This window comes from Hibiscus syriacus, unplaced genomic scaffold (genome assembly GCF_006381635.1).
Source record: "Hibiscus syriacus cultivar Baekdansim isolate YM2019G1 unplaced genomic scaffold, ASM638163v2 tig00116954_pilon, whole genome shotgun sequence".
NCBI classification, from domain to species: domain Eukaryota; kingdom Viridiplantae; phylum Streptophyta; class Magnoliopsida; order Malvales; family Malvaceae; genus Hibiscus; species Hibiscus syriacus.
In genome coordinates, this window is record NW_024063483.1 from 847,763 (window position 1) to 860,754 (window position 12,992).

At 37.9% G+C, this 12,992-nt stretch overlaps 1 protein-coding gene across 3 annotated transcripts; it reads right to left on the reverse strand.

The window, feature by feature from the left end:
* Window positions 1-7,502: 7,502 nt before the first annotated feature.
* LOC120189273 (E3 ubiquitin-protein ligase BIG BROTHER-like) lies at window positions 7,503-12,693 on the reverse strand. Of its 3 annotated transcripts, none has more exons than XM_039192584.1 (9): window positions 12,517-12,693; window positions 12,220-12,285; window positions 11,946-12,100; window positions 11,479-11,719; window positions 10,115-10,149; window positions 9,905-9,949; window positions 9,069-9,196; window positions 7,961-8,069; window positions 7,503-7,802 (listed from the first exon to the last, which is right to left on the reverse strand). In XM_039192584.1, exons 3-9 carry the CDS (start codon window positions 12,084-12,086, stop codon window positions 7,752-7,754), a joined length of 750 nt encoding a protein of 249 aa, XP_039048515.1. In that variant the 5' UTR covers window positions 12,087-12,100; window positions 12,220-12,285; window positions 12,517-12,693; the 3' UTR covers window positions 7,503-7,751. The 3 variants fall into 3 exon arrangements, with proteins under 3 accessions (XP_039048515.1, XP_039048514.1, XP_039048513.1); XM_039192583.1 differs by having other exon boundaries at window positions 11,946-12,105; XM_039192582.1 differs by having other exon boundaries at window positions 11,946-12,109.
* Between the last annotated feature and the right edge of the window lie 299 nt (window positions 12,694-12,992).

The following is a 12,992-nucleotide window of genomic DNA, read 5'->3' on the forward strand; positions in this document are numbered from 1 at the left end:
TGCAAATGTAGTAACGGTTCCAATGCAATCATAGTTAAGGTAGTTGAAGAGCTGCCAGCCGCTAATCGTGATGCCTTGTCCGTCGAGCCGAAGGCTATAATTATTCCAAAGGTTGAGTTGGAATGGAGGAGCTGTTGTTTGGTGGGAGGGATTAAAGGGATGTAACCCGGATATTGTTCAAGAGGCATTGAGGTCTGATGGGTTTGGAGTCAAAGTATCCCCATAGCACGGATTGCTTGTCGTGCTGCAATTCCCAAATAAGGAAGAGTTAACCAGATATTGGAATAACAGAACTGAGTTATTGAAACTATGGTTCGATGAGTTGGAACTCTTAGAAGGCTTCGATGGTAAATGTAAAGTTAAAGTTTGGGTTGTTCTGAAAGATGTCCCGTTACAAGTTTGGAATGATAAGTTTTTCTCGGAGCTAGGTAGTAAATGGGGAGCGGGTCTTCGGATTGATGATAGTACGTCGAACCGGTCTCGTTTTGATGAGGCAAGGTTATTGGTGGCTGTTCAAAAGGAGCCAATTATCCCGGACAAAGTGGATATCAACATTAACGGCAGCATTTATCCTATAAAAATTGCCATTGAAGAGTTTGAGGGGGACCGGACTTTTATCGACGACACCTCTCCGTTCGTAACGGTGGGAAGGGAGATGGTAGGCGAGGCGTTTAATATTCCCAGCTGCAGTGAGGTTGTGTTAGGTATATATACAGTACTGAGTTATATTTGTAAATATATATAAGAGTTTATTTATTATAAATAGAGATGTAATATAAATTTATGAGATATTAAATAAATTTATAAGACACTAAGACGTAAATATATTACTGAATTTCGTTAAAATTCTTGTGTTCTTTCGTTTTTATTTATCCGATTCTTCAACATGTTGATATTGGAAACGATAAAATAGTGGAGCATAATGATCATTTGGAAGTACAGGTGTGTCAGGAAAAGCTCTTTGAGGCTGAGAGTTGTTGGTTGCAGCGATCCCAATGCACTGGGCAATAAGGAGATCCAGGTGTCATCAAGCAATGTCGGCTTACATGAGGTACATATTCAGGCGAGTGTTGGATTATGTATTACTGGCAATTAGGGGTGTGTATATTCGAGTACCTTTGGATCAGTGATTTTTCGGCCCATGTTCTGATTCTGATATCTCGGGTACCCGGATTTTATAGGTATTCGTATGGCGGGTACCCGAATACTCGTATTGTTTTTCTTCAAATTATTAAATAAAAAAAATATATAAATTTAAATGTTCGAAATTTCGAATTATATAATCCAACATCAAAATACAAAATTTGAAAATTTGAAATACAAACATTTAACCTAAACACATACACTGAGTACAAACGTGGTGCAAAATCCATGGTGACAACACACACTTTCACATGATCATTCCTTGCCTTTTTCAAATCATTTTCTTTGATCTTAGTTTCTATTCCCAGTTTGGCTAAACCCAGTTTTACATTTGTTGCTTTTTTCCAGTGATTGAGCAAGGCTTCTCAGGTGGGAAGATGGTGATGTTCAGATCCCCATTGTTGCAGTCACTAACATCTGTGTTCTTAAAGAGCACATTGAAATTAACCAACAACGACATCATCGGCGCCGGTGGGTACGGAACCGTTTACAGGTTAATGATAACGAAACCATGGCCTTCGCTGTCAAAAGGCTTAACAGAGGAACTGCAGATCGCTGTCAAAACATGTGTTTGTTTAGAAACTTAACCTAGTAATCGGGTATCCGGAAAATTCATTTTTTGTGACCCGGGCCCGACCCGGCTGAGTATTTTTAAAGAAAATTACCCTGTTTTTTATGATTCGGGTCGACGGGTCGGGTCGAATAATTTTGCACCCCTACTGACAATTGGGTTAATAGTGGGGTATTGAACAAAGATGTGAATGTTATGCAGGATGGGTTGGGCCAGTCCATATCTCATGGATCCAGATTACACGAGGTGCCCATTGGTGTTACCCAGTTGGTGGAAGAGGTGGGCCCATCCCCTCTAATCTTTTCCCAAGGTCATAACAAACCAGGAATTGCTGTACTTGGTGCAAATAAGTCGAGGAAGTTTCCCTCTGGTATTATTTCGTTTACTTCAGGAAAAAAATGCAAAAAGAAAAGGTATTTTTCACGGGTCTTCGAGAAGGGTTAAAAAGTATAGGCTGAAGCAAAAACCTAGTAAACCAGAGGAGACGGAGTCAAGCGCATCGGGGGGATATCATTTGAACCAGGCTCCTGATGTTGAGGATGAAGCCACAGCATCGTTCAAAATTGGCAAGCACTTGGGGATCATTTTCTCTGTTCCAGATGAAGCTGTCGTGGAATAGCAGAGATTGAAGCGGAAGAGAAGGTTTGATCCGTCGTTCAGGTTCGTGATTAGCGGTGTAGTGTGTTCTTGATCTTGAAGATGAATTGTTTGGCTTTGTCTTGGAATGTTAGAGGGTTAGGGAGGAGAGAAAAATTAAGAGCTATTTGTCGTATAGTTGCTGCCAGTAAACCAATTTTTGTTTTGATACAAGAGTAAAAAGTGCAAGATGAAAATCAAGGGGTGCTGAAGAGGTTAAGAGGTTCTAAGTATGATAACTGTGCTGTGGTGCCTTCTGTAGGGGCTTCGGGTGGTTTAATTTCCCTTTGGGATTCAAATTACTTTGTCATGGAAAATGTAGTGAAGCATAGCAGATTTCTCGCAGTGATTGGTTGCGTTGTCCAGTTAAAAATGAAGGTAGCGGTCATCAATGTCTACGCTTCAAATTGCAATATTGAAAGAAGTGAGTTCTTTGATCAGCTTAAGGGGTTCATTGTTGGTGGTGCATATCCAGTAGTTGTTGGTGGGGACTTCAATACAGTCAAAGTGCCAGAGGAGAAAAGGGGGTTTGGCATGTGCAAGCGTTATGTGCGTGTTCTCTGAGTTTATTCAGAACTGTGAGATGGTGAATCTACCGTTGTTGGGTAGCGCTTACACTTGGTTTAGATCCGATTCATCCACTTCAGCCAGCCGTTTGGACGGGTATATAATATCGCCTGAAGTGCTTCTTTGTTTTTCAAAAATCATACAAGTTACTCACCCTCGTAGTCTATCGGATCACAATCCCGTTGTTCTAAATGAAGTAGGTTTGAAAAAATGTAAAAGGTCGTTTAAGTGGTTCTCGCATTGGGCAGAGGAGGTGGGCTATTCCAACCTTGTAGAGGGGATTTCCTCCAAATGTCGTAAGAAAAGTATGTCTGAGTTTTTAAAGATGAAATGCTCTTCAAAGGCTTGGGCAGCGGCGGCCTCTGTGAGCAATGCTGCCTCTATTAAACTGTTGGAGAGCAGAATTGATGACCTGGAAGCTTCTCTCCTATCCTAGGGAGGTAACATTGGAACCTTGTTTGAGATTAAAAAGCTAAAAGCGTCTTTATGGGCAATGTATCGAAGGGAAGAAAGAGAGTGGATTCAAAAATCAAGAGTAAGACGGTTTCGGGATGGTGACAGAAACACCAAAATTTTTCATCTTCCAGCTGCTATCCGAGGCCGTGTTAACTCCATTCAGTCAATCAGGTGTGATAATGTGTTGCTTACGGAAGGGAAAGACATCTCTCAGGCTTTTGAAAATCATTTCAGGGATAGTTACAATGAGGTGAAAACACTGGAAGTAAAGAGATTTGGGGTTCGGTTTAAGAAATTGGATGTCTCAACCAAAAATGCAATTGAAGCCACTTTCTCGGAAGAGGAAGTTTGATCAGTTATCAGCTCTGCAGGGTCTCGTGCTCCTAAGCCTGATGGTTTCAACTTGACTTCTACAGGAGGTTTTGGTCTTCTCTGAAAGGGGAGATCAGGATTTTTTGCTTTATTTTTAGAGTGTATGAATGAGAAGGTTTTCAACCAGTCCTTTATTGCGTTGATTCCCAAGAAAAATTGCTCCTGAATCCATTGAGATTTCAGACCCATATCCCTTGTTAGCAGTTTGTATAAGATTTTAGCAAAGGTTCTTTCGAGGAGGTTGGCCGGGTGCATTGAGAAATTGGATGTCTCAACCAAAAATGCAATTGAAGCCACTTTCTCGGAAGAGGAAGTTTGATCAGTTATCAGCTCTGCAGGGTCTCGTGCTCCTAAGCCTGATGGTTTCAACCTTGACTTCTACAGGAGGTTTTGGTCTTCTCTGAAAGGGGAGATCATGGATTTTTTTGCTTTATTTTTTAGAGGTGTATTGAATGAGAAGGTTTTCAACCAGTCCTTTATTGCGTTGATTCCCAAGAAAATTGCTCCTGAATCCATTGATGATTTCAGACCCATATCCCTTGTTAGCAGTTTGTATAAGATTTTAGCAAAGGTTCTTTCTAGGAGGTTGGCCGGGTGCATTGGTGATGTGGGAGGTGAAAACCAATTTGCCTTCACTGCCGGGAAACAAATAGCTGACTGCTCCCTTATAGCAAATGAAATTATAGATGACCTGATCCGGAGTAAAAGGCAAGCAGTAGTGTTTAAGGCGAATTTTAAGAAAGCCTACGACACGGTTGATTGGGATTTCTTGGATTTCGTCATGAAGAAAATGGGCTTTGGGTCGAAATGGAGAAGTTGGATCCGGCTGTGCATTTCCTCTGCCTCTATCTCGGTCTTGGTTAATGGGGCTCCGACTAATTGGTTCAAGATTAAACGTGGTTTGAGACAGGGTTGTCCATTGTCTCCGTTCCTGTTCAATATTGTGGGTGAACCTCTGAGCAGGTTGTTGAGTAAAGCTGTGGAGGTGGACTTATTAAAGGGAATTTCGGTAGGTACGAGTAATTTAAGTATTTCCCACATCCAGTTTGCTGATGATTTGATCATATTCTTTGAGGCAAAAGAAGAAGCAGTGGTTAATATGAAAAGAATCTTGCGTATTTTCGAAGTTGCATCTGGCCTCAAACTTAATCTGTTGAAATCTAAGCTGTTTGGGGTTAATGTGGATGAGGTTCAAATTTCCGTCTGGGTTTCTCAAATCAGCTGTGGCCAGGACCGGTTCTCTTCGAAAAGTATCTGGGTTTACCTCTGGGTTCGTCTAGAAATTCGAGTGAGCTATGGAAGCCAGTGATCAAGAAGTTTCTGTCAAGACTTAGTGGATGCAAAGGCAAGCTATTATCTTTTGGTGGCCGTATTACTCTGGTCAAATCCGTCCTTGTCAACTTGCTGGACTACTATTTATCCATGTTTCAGATGCCTATGTCTATGGCCTCTAAGCTGAATAAGATGATGGCCAATTTTATTTGGGGGGCTAGATCGAACAGAGCTATTCATTGGGTGAAATGGGAGAACATTTGTAGACCTAAGGAGGTCGGTGGTTTGGGTTTCTTCGATCTGAGATTAAGAAATCGTTCATTGCTTAACAAGTGGATTTGGAGATTTGGTGGTGAGCGGGAAAGCTTGTGGCGGAAAGTTATTGATGCTAACTATGGCTTTGATTGTCATTCTCTGGTTCCGAGACCAGTTCACCCAAGGAAAAGTTACTGGATGTGGAAGAGCATATATTGTCCTTTATCTGTTAGGGAGGACTCTTTTTTCTAAAAACATCGTGTGTGTTGTTGGCAATGGAAGGCTCATTGATTTTTGGGAAGACCGGTAGACTAAAGTTCCGTCTCTCATATTGTCCTTCCCCCGGATTTTTAGCATTGCGACCAAAAAATCTGGGAAAGTGTGCGAGTTTGGAGATATAATAGATGGAGCTTGGGTTTGGAATCTAGCTGTTCGGAGAAGTTTTTTGTTTGGGAGGTTGGAATATGGGATGATTTCATGAATGTTACTAGTAGAGCTGGCAGTGGGTGCTATGGGGATGATTGTGTGGTTTGGTTGGGTTCTCCGTGCGGGCATTGCACTCCCAGTGATTTCTGCTGATATTCTTCCTCTTTGTGGGCCACTAAGGATACAGTTTGGAAGATGGTTTGGGCCAATCTAGCGCCTCCGAAGGTTGAAGCATTCATGTGAAAGCTAGTTCAACACAGAATACCAGTCTTGGTGGAGTTGGCTAAACGTGGAGTGCAGATTGGCGAGGTTGCTGTTTGTCCATTGTGCAATTTGGAACAAGAGTCGGTTACTCATTTATTCTGTCATTGCGTAATTAGTTGGGGCGTATGGCAAAAATGGTGCTCGTTGTGGAGGATCAATCTCGGTCCAGGTGATATGAAATCATTTTTGTTATTGTGGACCAGCATTGTGTTCCGAAAATCTATTAGGCCTTTATGGAACTTGACGTTTTTTGGTATTATTTGGTCCATTTGGCTTTGTCGAAATGAGGCTATATTCAAAAGGAAATGTTGGTGTTCGAGTCAAATTTTCAATTTGGAGCTTCTCAGAATTGGTTTTTGGGGTAAATGTAAGTGCCTGATTCTTTCTTCCATATAGTAGATTTTGTTAACTGCCCTGATGCTGTTTCAATCAGGTTGTGATGGGATGTGCTGTGTTGTTGTTTTAGTGAGTGGCGGTGTTTATTTGTTTGAGGTTCTAGTTGTGGTAGTGATTTGTGGCTCTGCATCTCTGCTTGCCTCTCTAGTTTAAAGCTACTGTAAGGTAATGTGTGTAGCAGTTGTTTTATTGTTGGCTGGCATGGTTGTGGTACGGTTGTGGTGTTTTCTTGTAAGTTGTTAAGTTAAAATGCTCGTTTTGGGGGCTGGGGTTTTGGTCTCCCTTGTTTCTGTGGCAGTGATGTAGTTTTTGGTGGTTATTGGTTGTTTTCGTTGCCGGTTTATGAAGCAGGGGCTGTGTTTTATTTATGGGATAGTTGCTCGCCTGGGATATAGTCGTGAGATAGCTTATTGATGGTTGTTATAATTGGTCTGGTGTGCGCATGTATTGGTCCAGCTTTTTGATGGTTGTTCCTTGGTTATGGTGTGCGCGTGTATTGGTCCATGGTATTGCTGGCTGTGCATCTTTTGGGGTCAGAGAGGAGTTGTTGGTCTTTGAATGTATTTTCTTATTTTTGTTTGACATTAACATGGTGGACTCTTTTTTTCTCCATTTAGGTTTAGGAAGTTTTTTAGTAAGGCCCATATTTTTGTCCAATTTTGTATGTGCTTTATTAATAACATACAAAATCCCTTTCAAAAAAACAAAAAGACCTCTATAATATTTAATCTAAAATTAGTTTACCAATGAATCAATACTGATGATTATAAAAAAATGACATGAATTTTTTCTACTGTAGGAAAGTTATTCGGACTGTATAAGAAACCTATCACGTTGTCATTTTAACCGCAGCAATTAAAAATCAATAATAAAAAAAATATAAGACTAAATTTTAATAAATTAAAGTAAAATGATTAAATCTTAAATTTCAATATAATAAAGGGACTAAAGCCAGAATTAAACCATTATATATATGTTTTCCTAGAGATTAACTTGCTTATTTTCGGCTTCTTAAAAGTGTGAAAATGGCTTAATGGAGTGAGTTTGAGAGAATATGCAGTATTTGATTCAGATTAGACGATGAATAGATTGGATATCGATGGTTATATTAAAAAAAATTATTGGAAAAACAAGGATAATGAAAAATTGGAAAAATAGACAAAAAGCATCACTGAGAACACTATACAATCTCTAGATTTTCAAGTTAACACATCCATATATTTTCTACAATGTTCAGACCTCTCATTTATTGCAAAACTCTTCTTTTGTTCAAGAAAGTAAAAAGAACTAAACAAAACATCTACGTATTAAAGGAAAAACACCCGAACCTGAGCGATGATTAATGAAGAAAACTGCACGAATATTTTCCTTATGTTCATCGTTATTAAATTCATCAATGTTTTGATGCGTCACCGAACACCTCGGTGTAACATATGGGGCAAGCCTGGAGGCATAAAATTGCAGTCAGCAGCTTATAAAAATGCTACCTAAAGTATATAAAGTTCAATGTTTTTGTCTCTCCCCCCACCCACCCACCCTTTCGACATATATCATGAATTCAATCCGAAAAGAATAAGAAAAGAAAAAATATCAGTGGCTTACCTTGTTGATGCTAAGCCATCGGTTACCACAACTGGCATGGTAGACGTGCTTGCAAGGCAGGGTAATCCGTTTCTCGCCTCTTTTATATTCCATTTGGCAAATTACACATCTAGTCCAAAATGATAATAACAATGGTAAGAATAAGATCCATTAGCACAATGCTTTAGAGGGAAAAAGAGCGAGGGAAATCGAAAATAAAACAAGCTGAAAAAATCTCGAGCATTTGAAGGATGTGCCGCCATGGCATGCATATTATTCACACAACTAAAATCGTGAGAATGCAAACGGACGATGGACATTTGCAAGGTAACACTAAGAGGGTTTCAATAAAAGACTATTATTTTTGCGTTAAGTTTGCTGTTTGCCGTTGGCCAACCATTTAGCTATGTACATGCATCTGTTTGCCCACGATTAATTTCAATACATTAAAACATTTCAGATTTATTCGACAGCCCCACTAAGTAAACTGATGTTTCCATTAAGAATATGAAAGTGGAAAGATTTGACTTGAGATCTAAAATCCCAACAGCGAGTAAATTAAAAGCCTGATCGTTAACCTTACAAATAACAATACATCCTGACCTAACTATACAATAGCATCGGATTTCGGAGGTGCCGTATTGAAAATGCTACTCAAAGATGAAAGATCAAATGTCCCTACTGAAGTCTGCTGATCAGAATGTCCTATCAGGATCCTAGTTGGTCTTACCAATAATAATTTAATTAGAGTCCGGCTTTTTACCTCTCTTTCGACTTTAAAGTGTAGTTACTTTGAAGTTTAGCCTTCAAAGCAAATACACTTGGGGACACTCTCAAAGCATCATCTCAAGCAAATGAATCACTTATTGTAATTACCAAACCATTTTCAAGCATCTCAATGCTCTCAAAGTTGGTTCATGGAAAGAGGAAGCCAATGACAAATCTTAAATCTCGACAGATTTATGGTAGACGCAAAGAAAGTGCTAAAAGGCCAGCAAAATAATACATCAAAAACACTTGAAAGAACTAGGGTTGTGTATTGCAAATTAAGTCTGTTGAAGAACATGACCAGCAGTGAGTAAATGGAATCAAATTTCAACAGACAGAGTGAAGAAAGCAGATGGTGTACCTCTCATTCCTTGATTTCTTCCTTGAGAATAAGCTGCACTTGTATTTTGAAACTGGAAGCAAAGATACAAGTTCTTGGGAAAGACCTCGACTTTGAGTTCCAACAGTCTCCCCTAATTCAAGTAATTCCTAAAGTGAAATATAATCAGAAATGATTAATAAGAAATAAACAAAAGGGTAAAAATTCCCAAATATACAACCTAAATTTTCTTAGAAATGTATTGGAATGACTGAATAAAGTTTTATTCAATATTTAATTGTTGTGTTCACTAAAACCAGTGGAAACTTGATGTGGGTAAGAAAAAAAACAACAGTAATAAAAAGAAATAAGGCCTGAACAAACAAGATAGAACTCAAATAAAATGCTAGCCATCCCAAATATATCCAATAATTAATAAGAACTGAAATAAATAAATATTATAATAATATAAGCTCCTGCCTCGAAACTCCTTTAAAAAGGATGTTTGCTGCTGCATTACAGTAAAAGATATAAGGACTTAACCGTAGTGTTTTAACCCATTCAAATTAACAATTTCAGCTAGAACACAAGGCTATAACTTCATTCTCTCATTCTGATAGCTTCAATATATTTCCCCTAAGTGACCACAACAAAATGGGGGCTTAGAAAAGCAGAATGAATGAATGATTGCCTAGACAACTATCGCAGTAATTCTAGTTGGTATGCAGGAAATTTTGAATTCTATGGATCAAAATAACCCTTCGGAGGGAAAATTCTTTGCTCAGAAGAACAACCAATCAGGGATAACTAAGAATTAGGAACAGACAGTATTCCCATATTAAGCAAGACAAAAAGAATTAGGAAGTTTTTTGTCTAACCTCGTAAGTCATGTTGTCAGGATCCACACCATCTTGCCAAATGACCTGCATAATTTAACAAAGTTTTGCAACATTTAATTTTTTGAACCATGGATCTGAAAAATAATCAGGTGCTGATGCAAATAATCTACTAAGATGTGTGAGTATGAAAATCCATACATTGTGTAAAGATAGAGTTATGCACATGTGTAAAGAAAACATGAGAGAGACCTGATAATCATGAGAGTTCTGTTGCCTTCGTGGACCTATAATGCAGGGAAAGAAAGCATTGGTATGAGGAGAACTTTAAAAAAAATCCCACGTAAATAAAGTTTCAAGTAAGAATAGGTTCTATTCAACCAAATGAATGAAAAGTTGTGATTAACTACATAACTAGAAAAAAATATATTAATAAAACTCCAACCCACCAACTTCTGTTTTAATAAATCATACCAACTAATTCTGGTAAGCCACGTAACTTCATCTCGGTCAATCAATTTTTGAAACAACTATTCACCACATAATAAAAGACATGCACTAGAGAGCATATTCATTAGTAGCTGTTAATTCTGTTGAAGTGCCAATTTTAGCTAGGTTGGCATGAAAGCTAAGACATACAAAACTTGGAGGTATTTGAACTCAGATTGCAACAAAAGCTCTAAATTAAAGATTCAAGCTTTAACAAGCCAAAATTAAAATTGGATGAAGCCTGAGATCTTCAGGTCAATCGATCTCAATTTTCCTACAAAAGACTCAAGTTAAGACCAGTGTTGCTACAAGTGGCAAAGTAGTTGGCTCTCTGCAGAGAATGAAGGCATGGAATTTGCTTGAGATTGAGAATACAGAAAGCCTTGACCACTTGACTGGCAGTGGACCAGGTCTTATTAATTGTTTCTCAGTGAATAGTCATAGAACACATTGAGGTCAGGATCATGACCACTGTCATACTGCAAAACTCTGATATGATTAGATTAAAAATATGCCAGCAAAGAAGTGCCCACCTGAACCAATCAACTCCTCCAGATAGGAATACTAGATATCAAGAGAATGTTGTTACATGGTCTTAGTACTTGAAAAAAAATGTTAAAGAAAGAACCTGAAGAACCAATCTCATTGCAAATTTACAATTGAGTAGTATCAATTATTGTTGCATTACCAGGTTTGATGACCACTTTATGATCAGACTGGTGATACCAAGGACTTGACTTCATGATCTAAAGGGGGAAATGAAACCTCAAAAGTAAAAGACAGCCAACTCTATGCAGTCCATCTTGGAAAAAAGCCAAAAACAATCAGCAAGGAAAAACACTCTTTGGACGGCTTTAAAAATTTAGTAGCTGATAGAGAGGGGCATTGATAAGGAAATCTGAAGGACTTGATCCAGTCGTCTGGTTGTTATTCTTAAGATGTCAATCAATCCTAATTCATATTTCAAAATTCACAATGATTCACACAAAAATAATCATGAATGTGTTGAATCCTTAATTTGATAGTTAAGCCATGTTAAAAATATGCCATTGACATAATGTTCGGTCGAATTATGTAATTCAACATGTCACAATATAGACATCACCAAAGCAGAAATGAAAACTTACAATCTACGGTGTTTTCTTGAGAGGTTGTATTTGCATTTCCTTCCCATTCCACATTCATTGCTGCAGTTTGTTCATTGCTCATTGATGAGGAATTCTCCGATGCCCTTCTATATTCTTCATCACATAGTTCATGGTTACCCCCATCGTAACTATGACTATGATCATAATATGAAATATTATTGCCAAAATCAGATAATCCAAACTTGTAAAAGCTTGTAGTCATTGATGGGTACACACTCTCCTGCAGATGGAAAATCCAATTTTGGATGTGACCAATTGCAGCAAGTCACTTACAATAAAACATCTAATATACAATACAAAGGTTATGATCCAAATCCTTCAAATGCAGCAAGCTAAGAATCAGATACTACAACGAACCAATGGATCAATTAAGATAAACTTATCCAGAAAATCAAGGAGAACTTTTCAGTAAATAAAAGAGGGACAGTTTTGATAATAAATGGTACCTGAAGATGGGAGGCACCGTCAAAAATGAAATTGACATGTTGATATGTAAGACCTTCGAAATATTCCACAAAGCTGCCAGAACTATTATAAGGGTAGGCACTGTTGATGTATTGAACTTCCATGTACGGATTCCAACTCATTTTCAAAAACCCAACTAATCTAATTAAAAAGGAAAGCACCAAAACCCTTCAAGTTGACATCTCAAAATTGCAATGCGTAATAGAAATAGACGATAAAAAATAAAATTCAGAAGAAAAAAATCCAAATGCAGACCTGTTCTCCTCAAAATTTTCACAAGCTTATAGCGAATTTCAGTCTTCTAGTATTCAAGAAAGATTCCTACACAAGTGTAATAAAGAAAGACAGACAAATTAAAATATATGCAAAAATTAATACTCTCTCTAAAGGAACAAGTTGTTAAACGGTGAGATCAGGTTACCACAACAAAAACATGCTACGTGTTAGAAAACCTTCAAAGTGAATGCAAGGTGTAAACCAAGATGATTAATTCCAACATTTGGCTACCGAGAAAATGCAGGAAAACGAGGAAGAAAATAGCAGAAGCATTACCGTTGAACCATAGTCTAAGCCGAACAATGAGTAAATCTTGAGAAAAGCTTACTTTTCCAGTTGATCTTTACTCTGAAAACTTTAAAAGACAACCTCATTATACGATTTTCCGGCTCTCTTTCGGGTGAGAAAATGCGAGATTTTCTCGGGAAAATTGAAATGTGTGTGAGAGAGTAAGGGATCAATAGAGATACATGAGAGTGACTGAAATATATAATGCTATAAAACTTTTAAAATTAGAAAAAGGATTAATACCACTTAACATCCCAAATCATCTCTCAAATTCTAAATTAGTCCCTAGTTTTTTTTAAAAAAAAAAAAATTTGAATCTTCAAAGTATTACTTATGTTTTGACAATTAGGTTCTTCCGTTAGCCTATGTGAAAATTTAGGTGTTAAATTTTAATTCGAATATAAAGTGTACCATATTTAAAGCATTTGAATTGAATTACAATTAAAATTTTCAGAGTCAAAATA

What these genes read in the sequence shown, in the direction of transcription:
- LOC120189273 (XM_039192584.1), bottom strand. Translation starts at nt 12,086, where the DNA reads ATGAGTTGGAATCCGTACATGGAAGTTCAATACATCAACAGTGCCTAC. An exon ending in CTGACAACATGACTTACGAG is followed by an intron (nt 9,197 to 9,904) that starts GTTAGACAAAAA and finishes ATTTCACTTTAG; the next exon opens with GAATTACTTGAATTAGGGGA. An exon ending in AAGAAATCAAGGAATGAGAG is followed by an intron (nt 8,070 to 9,068) that starts GTACACCATCTG and finishes ATTTTGGACTAG; the next exon opens with ATGTGTAATTTGCCAAATGG.